This window comes from Carassius carassius, chromosome 28, assembly GCF_963082965.1.
Source record: "Carassius carassius chromosome 28, fCarCar2.1, whole genome shotgun sequence".
Classification (NCBI taxonomy): domain Eukaryota; kingdom Metazoa; phylum Chordata; class Actinopteri; order Cypriniformes; family Cyprinidae; genus Carassius; species Carassius carassius.
In genome coordinates, this window is record NC_081782.1 from 1356048 (window position 1) to 1366471 (window position 10424).

Sequence of the window (10424 nt, forward strand, 5' to 3'; positions counted from 1 at the left end):
AAACAATCCTTCGAATAAAGTGCCAGTGGCATGAAACCTGAATGGAACTCACAATTTAAAGTAAAATCCATCAGAAGGTTGTCCAGAAAAAAAAAATAGGACACACAAAAAACCTGCTGTGTGAAAAAGAGCAGTGAATACTTAGAAAAAAAGTGCATTTCAAATATCTTTAAACATTTACCCCTCTCATTCAGTCATAATTAGGCTGCACGACTGAATTTTGAACTGTTAAACGACAAACTGATCACAGAACATGTTTGTAAAGCTTTAAATGTTAACTGTTAAAAAGCAATGTTATCAGCTTTTACGACTAAACATTTGCAAACAACATTGTACTGGAGAATGTGCACAAATGAAAGTCTTAGGGGCCGTTCACATATCGCGCCTAAAAACGCGTGGAAAACGCTAGGCGCGCCACTTTCTCCTTCTTTCCAAAGCGCTCGTGCAGAAGCGCCCCTGAGGCGTCTGCCTTTGCTAAGCAACCATGACGTGCTCTCTCCTTGAAGACGCGGAAATTTCAGCAAAGCATAAATGGATTTGCAGCTCAAAAAATCACTTGCAGTAGCTCTGCTACTAAATTTATTTCAAAATGCAAATCCATATACAACTATGATCAGCTGTTCCTTTCATCTTGACTGAGCTTTTAACGTTGTTACGGGAAAGGATGAAGCTGATTGGTTAGTTCTTGTCACATGACCCGCGATGCGCTTGCAGCATTCTGAAAAGTTGAGATGTTTTTAACTCGATGCGGTGCGGTGTTGGAAATAACGAACTTGAGCGCGCAAAAGACGCGATATGTGAACGTCCCCTTAAACAGTTCAGTAGTGCAGAGTTTACAGGTTACTCTTCTTTTTTGAAGGCTCAAAGTAAAGTACTCCCAGTCTCCCACATCCCGCTAAATGCTGCAGAGACGCTGTTCGGGAAGCACGTGACATAAAACGAGGCCAGCTATTGGCTATTCGCTACTTCTCCTGCTGTACTGGCTGAGTAAAACCTCCGGTGGCTCATTACTGCCACACTTTGGTCACCGCAGATTTGAAATATGCACGAAATGAGCCGCTTACGGCAAATAAAAGTTATTTAGCAACGAATCGATGACTAAATTAGTTGACAACTATTTTAATAATCGATTTTTATCGATTAAATCGATTCGTTGTTTCAGCTCTACAAAATTTCCATATATTTTTCTTAATATTGATGTGAAATTTTAAGCCAATATATCATTGCATAAAATTTTTACGAACAAATAATCAGAGAATTACTGTATGATTGAATTTAAATCTCATGATCGCTCAAACACGGTCCAAATTTAAGAAACCTACAAATTTATTTAGAACAAAAATATCACACTAAAAAGTTTTCATGAATTTTACTTGCATAAACTTGTACTTTCAGAATAATTTTTTTTAAAAATGTTTTCTGCAGTGGTTAATCAACGCATTCATAATCAAGAAAATATGTATTGCAGTGTGTATTTATTGCAATGCAATTCATATTCTCCATCAAGAGTCAGAATTACTTGACTTTTACAATATTGCTGAAGTGTTTCCGATATTGAAATACACTAAAGAAAATAAAGTCAGATGAGATAATATCAGAAATGGAAGAATATGGATTAAAGGGACATGGTGAAAAATAAAAATAAATCCTTAACGTCTGGAGTGTTGAGATCCCGGAAGGTCAGAGGTGAGTTCATTTTCTGCGTCTGACGCTGATGATCAACATCCTGTCAGCGGTCAGCGAGCTGCTCACAGATAACGGGTCCATGTCTGCGGGAAGCACAGATTTATGGGTAAACCGGCCCGCAACAGTCCCATCAGCGGCCGTCTGAAACAGACAGAGAAGCATGATCTTCAAAAATCATTCTAATATGATGATCAAGAAACATTTCTGATTATTAGCAATGTTGAAAACCGTTGTGCTGCACAATATTTTTTGTGGAAACTCATGCATTTTTATTTTTCAGGATTCACAAATGAACAGAAGGTTCACAAAAACAGCATTGATTTGAAACAGAAATACACCGTTTTGTAACTATAAGTGACTTTTCTGTCACTTTTGATCAAGTTAATGCATTCTTGATGAATAAAAGTACAGTACTAATTTCTTTCAAATAAATAAAAGTATGAAAATAAAATAAAAATGCATACTTCAATTAGGTATTTCATCATGCAAACCGAAAATTCATATGCTATGGACTGTATCCCACACCAGGATTATTGTGTGTAAACTAAAACAAAACCCATATGTTACAAAAAAAAAATTCATTTCTCATTTTCAATAAGTTTAACTTATAAAATAACTTAAAATTAAATACAAAATGAATAAAAACTATATAGACTGACTTAAAAAATTCAATAAAATACATCAAAATAATTATAAAATTCAAATGAACACAAATAATAATACATTATTATTTAAACTACTTGCAAAGGCAACATTTTTCCTTTTCATTTAGTTTAAATAAACTATACAGATTTAAAATAATAATAATTACAAAACACAACAAAGTTGAGCATGAAAACATAAAAAATACAGATAAAAACAATTTCAAAACATTAATAAAAACTTTAATAGTATCTCTATGATACTAGCACACACATATTTATATGATATATATCACAAAAACATTGTTGCATAGCGTATACTGTATACTTATATATTCCAAAAATGGCGGTAACTTTATTTAGTATTAGTGCTGTCAAATGATTAATCACATCCAAAATAAAGTTTTTTTAATTAATGTATGTGTGAGTTGTATATATATGCATGCATGTATATATATTTTAAGAAAAATATGTTATGCTTATATATTAAATATATTTTACACATACAGTATATATTTAGAAAATATTTACATCGTATTTACATGTATCTATGTATATATATATATATATATATATATATATATATATATATATATATATATGTATGTATGTATGTATGTATGTATGTATATATATATATATATATATATATATATATATATATACATACATACATTTAAATACAATGTAAATATTTTCTAAATATATACTGTATGTGTGTGCTTTTATACATTCATAGTAAATCTACACAGAACACACATATATATTATGCAAATAAATGTCTTTATGTGCGATCAATCGTTTTACTTATCTCATCACACACACACACACACACACACACACACACACACACACACACACACACACACACACACCTTCTCTGCGTGAATAACCAAACACTGATTATAGGCCAGCAGCACCACTTCATGAGGCTCGAACCCACTCACGTCTGCAGACAGGAAGTAGCTGTCGCCCATCGCTCTGACCACGCCCACACCGGAACCGGAACCACCGCGACCTCAAACAAATGAGAAATAAAATGGAGAGAAGATCATCCAACTTGTGCATTATATAAAACCTTACACGTGGTTCTGGATGCTGATTGTTCAATCCAGTGTTAAAATACACACTACAAGAAAAGTTCGTAAAAATAGATATGTAGCTCTGAGTCTCTATATAACTCTTGTTATACGGTAGGAGGCGCTGTTACATATCTTCTGAAAGAGACAATCTCCGGACCATTAAACACAGCGAAGAAGAAGCAGAAACGAGCGATCGCGAATCCATGTGTAAAATAAAATTTTAAACAGCATTTTTGTTCAAACTGTTGCTTTTTTATTCAGTGTAGAGATACAAAAGAATACATGAAGCTGGAATAAAATAAAGCTGTAAACACAATGCATGTTTATGTATTAATATAACAAAATATTCTGGAGGCCACAGAAGTTTTGTGAAACTGTATAATTTGTATTTATTTTTTTAAACCAGAGGAAAAATATTTTAATATTTTGAAATAAACTTCATTTTTTTTTCTTGTAGTAGACTATATCACTTATTTCCCATGTTTATTTCCCATTTCCATGTCCAAATCAGATCAAATTCATCACTGATCTGAGCTCTCATTGACATTAATTCATGTTGTAAAGGAGCATCAATACTCACATGAAACCAGCTGAGTTATGATCCTCACTAACTTTCTTCCTCCACAAATACAAACAATTAAATCTTGGATCTTTGTAAATGTCACAAACTCTTCTCTTACCATGAATGTTATCGCCGAGGCTCCAGTCGACCTGCTGTTCTGCTCGGGTGTACTGATGGTTTCCATGGTTACCTCCAAAGGACTCTTCATCACCTTGGTAACCTATAAAACACTTGATTACTTTGGTAACTTATTAAAGACTCTCAGTCACCTTAGAAACCCATAAAGTACCATTCCTGAGTACCTTGGTAACCTATCCAATATTCCCGGTCACCTTGGTAACCCATAAATTAATCTCGATCACCTTAATAACCCACAAACCACTTGATTACCATGGTAACCCATCAAAGATTCTCTATCACCATAGTAACCTATGAAAAGTCTCAATCACCTTAGTAACCTATAAAACAGTTAATTATCTTGGTAACCCATCATAGATCCTTGATTGCCTTAGTAACCTATAATACACGTAATTACCATGGTAACCCATCAACGATTTTAAATCACCATGGCAACCTATCAACGCTTCTCAAGCTCCATGGTAACCCATAAAAATGATATCAATCACCTTTGTAATCTTCAGAACAATTACTTACCATGGTTACCCATTAAACATTCTTGATCAGCTTAGTAACATACAAAACACAATTATTTGGTACCAATTATTATTTTACCTGTCAAAGATTCTAAATCACTATGGTAAGTTACCATAGTGATTTAGAATGTTTGACAGGTAAAATAATAATTTTATATACCAGGAGCCTGGCCTTTTATTGAGAGGTTTTATGGGCTACCAAAGTGATTGAGAGTTTTTGAAGGGTAACCAAGGTGATCGAGAGGTTTTTTTTATATGGGTTACCAGTAACCCATATAAAAAAAAAAACTCTCGATCAACCCATCAAAGATCACCTTGGTTACCCTTCAAAAACTCTCAATCACTTTGGTAGCCCATAAAAGATTCTTGATCTATATAGTAACCTATAAAACACTTAATTACCTTTGTAACCCATCAAAGATTCTAAATCACCATGGTAACCTACCAAAGCTTTTAAATCGCCAAGGTAACCTATAAAACACTCAAACACTTAGTAACCCATAAAAGACTCAGGATGGCCTTAGTGACCTCCAAGGCCGGTTGTTACCGTGGCAGCAGCAGGACTGGTCGGTGACGGAGCCGATGGAGGACTCCTCTCTGAAGCAGCTGTGCAGTCGAGCGGCGCTGGAGGAGCGGACGGAGCTCGTGCTGTAACGACACGCCATGATGCAGGACAGGAGCACGTTCGCTCTCTGCCAACATATAGAGAGCTGCTGCACTGCATTGTGGGATGTTTGGCCTCTCGGACCTCTCCATAAAAGGCCAGGCTCCTGGAATCCACTCCTGGAGTAACGGTCCAAGAGATAAGACACGGAAAACTTCTCCAAACGAGCAGGAGACCCCACACAATCACACTCAGATAAACAACTGAAAATACATACAACACAATTATCAAACATCTGTTACTGAAACACTACAAGAACACCCAGCCAGTGTTTAAGTGATAAAAAGATGATTGTTTATTTTATTTTGTTGTTATTTATCAGATTTGTTTTTGTTTGTTTGTTCTTTCAAAAAAATGCATAAAGAAATGTAAAAAATGCATATATATATATATATATATATATACAGGGAACAATAAAGGGCAAAAGTAATACAAAAAATAAATTTATCAATTCATATATTCACTGCTTTTATAACTATAACATTTTTGATGTTTGTTTATGCATGTATACAGGTTTGCTCCATATTTTCAACACTCAGTGATTATGATTTTCAATATATATATATAAGATATCCAGACAGAAACTTAATAAATACATTTTTTTTAACTTTATTTAGAACCCAAACAAAATGCCAAAACAAAAACTCTGATATTAAAAGTGAAAACTATTCAAGCAGTCAAATATTCCTAAAAACAAAAACAAAAGGAAAGGTGTGGAGTCAGACTGTGAAGTACAGTACGTTCATATCGAGGGACTGAAGAAAGACTAATTAAGCGCTGAATGAGAGACTTCAGTCCACAGAGAGAGTCATTTCCAGAACACACAAACCTACAGAGACCCGTGAACGGATCTAATTAAGAGACAAATGCATGTTTAACACACACACACACACAATGACGTCCTGACTGCTGATTTTAGAGAGGAGGTCAATATTTGTCTATTTATAGACACTTAACCTCACGTCACACACACACACACACACACACACACACACACACACACACTCAATGTCGTCTCTGGCCCCGGGAAAGTGTCCGCAGAAGGGGGCCTTCACTCCGTCACGGTCCAGCGACACGATTGGATGGTTAAATGTGCATCACACAATGGGCAGCATCCAGCCAATCAGAGCATGGAGTGACAGACAACTTAAGACGCTTTTTATAGCGTTTAACCTTAAAAAGAGCTAATCTTCACAGACAGAGTGAAAAAGAGTCGAGATAAAGGACAATGACAAGGAGAAAGAGTGAGCTGAGAGAGATTGAAAGTGATATGCTGAGAAAACAGCCACACACACACACACACACTGACTAACTAAATACTGTTAAAGAATATGTATTTATATATTTAAAATGTTGCAGGTTTGTGTCTTCATGGTTTCATCAGTCAAATGTAACTTTACTTTCAAGCCTTATAAATAATATTAATTAATTTGATTAAAAACCTAAACAAGGAAAAATGCATGAGTAAATAAATAAACAACAAAAAAAGAAAGAATAACAATTAAATTAAAATTTAATACAGAAAGTAATAAAAAGGTGAAAATAGTAATATAAAGATAAATTCAGGAAAAAAATATAAATAAGAAGTAATTGTATCATTTTACATATTATGCATATATATATATATATATATATATATATATATATATATATATATATATATATATATATATATATATATATATATATATATATATATATATACACACACACACACACACACTACTGTTCAAAGGTTCAGGATCAGTAAGATTTTTTATATTTTTTACCAAGGCTATATTTATTTTATTTAATAATACAGAAAAAAACTGTTATTTTGTGAAATATTATTGCAATCTAAATTAACATTTTTTATTTAATTATACTTTAAAACATAATTTATTTCTGAGATGCACAACTGAATTTTCAGCATCATTCCTCCAGTCTCCAGTGTCACATGATCTTCAGAACACTAAATGATGCTGAAAATACAGCTGCGCATCATAGAAATATATTATATTTTAAAGTATATTAAAACAGAAAACCAATATTAGAAATTGAAATAATATTTTACAATATTACAATTTTATTCTGTATTTTTGATCAAATAAATACAGACTTGATGAGCACAAGAGACTCAAAAAAATAAAAATAAATAAAAATTCATTTACAGATCCCAGACGTTTGAACAGCAGTGTGTATATATAACATCAGTGTGATTTTTTCTTTAAATGTGTTTTGCAGTATGTTAATGTTTCATTGAAATATTTAAAGGGCAAAATAAATATTTTAAAAGTTTTTTAAAAAATGTATGTATACACAATGTATGTATAATTTTTATGTACATTTCAAAGATATCCAATAAAACAAATGGACAAAAAAAAAAAAGTTTTTAAATCCAAATATTTATTTGAAATGTACTTAAAAGTAGATTTAAGATTTTTTTTTTTTTTTGCCGTACGAGAATTGAGGATGAAATGGTAAATCAGTACAACACTTGATGTGTTAGAAATGGAGTCTAAGCGATAAATCATTATTAGACTGTAAGAGACTGCTGGCAAATGGAGCATCAGAGCGTTACATAAGAGACTCCTGCGGAGACACTACTGATCATCAACCAGAAACAAACCCCCAGAAAAACCCACTGCAATCACACAACCCTGTGGACCATAGAATGAAGGGTTCAGAATAGTGTGTTGCTATGTGTGTTTTAAAAAACCACAGCAAACCACAGCAAACATTTTATAATAAATAACATTTTAATCAGCTTAGATATTTTCTTATTGGGTGAAGTATAAACATTTAAATATATTAAGTTTCATATATATATTTTAAACATTTAAAAAATTGCCAAAAAATATAACTTTGAAAAAATATTTATGTAAATGTTTTTTCGGGCCATTAATTTTTTTTTTTTTTTTTTTTACAAATATTACATTTTTTTAAAGCATTTGATAGATATTAAATGCATATTTATATATTCCGAAAACACATTCACATATATTAGATTTGAAGAAAAAACATTATTTGTTTTCTATTCAGACTGCAGTTTTTCTAAAATGTTAACACTTTGAACACTAGTCAGGCTATACTCCAAGATTGGAAATGTATTTCAACATGAAAGTTGAAATTAAAGGAATTTTCAATCTCAACCATATATTTCATTGCATTTGACTGTTTACAACATATAATTCAAATATTATTAACTCATTGTTTCATCTCTAGGTCATGTCCCATTTACAAACCATTCAAGCTGGTGGTTATTAAGCCTCTTATTAAAAAAACCAATACTAGATCCTAGTGAACCGGCAAATTACAGACCCATTTGAAATCTTCCGTTTATGTCTAAAATTTTAGAAAAAGGTGTGTCTGCTTAATTGTGCTCCTTCCTGCAAAAAATATCTCTTAAGAAGAATTTGCACAGAAACTGCACTAGTTAAAATTACAAATGACCTGCTTCTTGCGTCAGATCAAGACTGCATCTCATTTCTAGTTTTACTTGATCTTAGTGCTGCGTTCGACACCATAGATCATGACATACTCATAGATCGATTACAAAACTATACAGGTATTCAAGGGCAGGCTCTAAGATGGTTTAGATCCTACCTGTCCGATCGCCTCCATTTTGTTTACTTAAATGGGATGTCATCTCATTTATCATCAGTAAAATATGGAGTGCCACAAGGATCCGTCCTAGGTCCCCTTCTATTTTCAATATACATGTTGCCCCTTGGTAATATTATTAGAAAATACGGGATTAGTTTCCACTGTTATGCTGATGATACTCAGCTATATATCTCAACGAGACCAGATGAAACTTCCCAATTATCTAAGCTAACAGAGTGTGTTAAAAATTTAAAAGATTGGATGATCAATAATCTTCTCCTATTAAATTCGGATAAGACAGAGGTATTACTTACTGGATCAAGAATATCTTGGATTACAATCTGCAACTAGACGGATGTACTGTTACTTCCTCTACAGTCAGAAATCTGGGTGTTATATTAGACAGCAACTTGTCTTTAGAAAACCATATTTCCCAAGTTACCAAAACTGCATTCTTCCATCTTAGAAACATTGCCAAGCTACGAAACATGTTATCTGTTTCTGATGCAGAAAAGCTAGTTCATGCTTTCATGACCTCTAGACTGGACTATTGTAATGCACTTCTAGGTGGTTGTCCTGCTTCGTCAATAAACAAGCTACAGGTAGTCCAAAATGCAGCAGCTAGAGTCCTTACGAGGTCAAGAAAATATGATCATATTACCCCAATTTTACAGTCTCTGCACTGGCTACCTATTAAGTTCCGTATCAGTTACAAATTATCATTACTTACCTATAAGGCCCTAAATGGTTTAGCTCCTGCATACCTAACTAGCCTTCTGCCACGCTACAACCCATCATGCACCCTAAGGTCACAAAACGCTGGACTTTTGGTAGCTCCTAGGATAGCAAAGTCCACTAAAGGAGGTAGAGCTTTTTCACATTTGGCTCCCAAACTCTGGAATAGCCTTCCTAATAATGTTCGGGGTTCAGACTTGTCTTTAGAATGTCTTTAATCATTTCAATAATTAGACTCTGAGTTACAGTTACAATAACCCAGTTCACTAAAAAAAAAAGCAGTGGAATCAAGACAAATTTCATTATCTTTAACTGATAATATTCTCGCCTGTAAACGAGCAGCTGTGTCACTCTGTACGACTGCGGTTGCTATGGAAACGCTGAATAAGACAGGAAGTGGCTGGGCTGTAAAACCCGTATGACTTTCTTTCTTCGGTGGAGGAAATAATTTCACAGTATTTATTCATATTTTTAATTAGATTAATTTTAATAATTCCAGTTTTCTTTCTAATTTTAGTCTAAGTTTTAGTCAATTTGATGTTTTTTTTATTTGTTTAGCTTTAATTCATAATTTATTTAGCTATTAGATATAATTTATGTTTAGTTCAGTTTAAGTTTTATTTTACTTCAACTTGAATGAAAATCAGAAATAATTTCTTAGAAACACACTTAAGTTCTTTGCATAAAATTTACATTTTATTTTATTTCAGCTAAAAGAATTTATGGTTTTACTGTTAACAATAACAATCTTAATCTTATAATAATCTTATAAAATATATAATCTTAACAAAAAACAACCTTAAGCCTTAAATCACA

The 10424-nt window shown here is 32.9% G+C and overlaps 1 protein-coding gene across 1 annotated transcript; it reads right to left on the reverse strand.

The window, feature by feature from the left end:
• Nucleotides 1-1418: 1418 nt before the first annotated feature.
• On the reverse strand, nt 1419-5327 carry hspb12 (heat shock protein, alpha-crystallin-related, b12). The gene is made up of 4 exons (XM_059515042.1): nt 5172-5327; nt 4090-4191; nt 3203-3345; nt 1419-1827 (listed from the first exon to the last, which is right to left on the reverse strand). The coding sequence occupies exons 1-4, from the start codon at nt 5287-5289 to the stop codon at nt 1693-1695; spliced, it is 498 nt and encodes a 165-aa protein (XP_059371025.1). The 5' UTR covers nt 5290-5327; the 3' UTR covers nt 1419-1692.
• Nucleotides 5328-10424: the final 5097 nt, after the last annotated feature.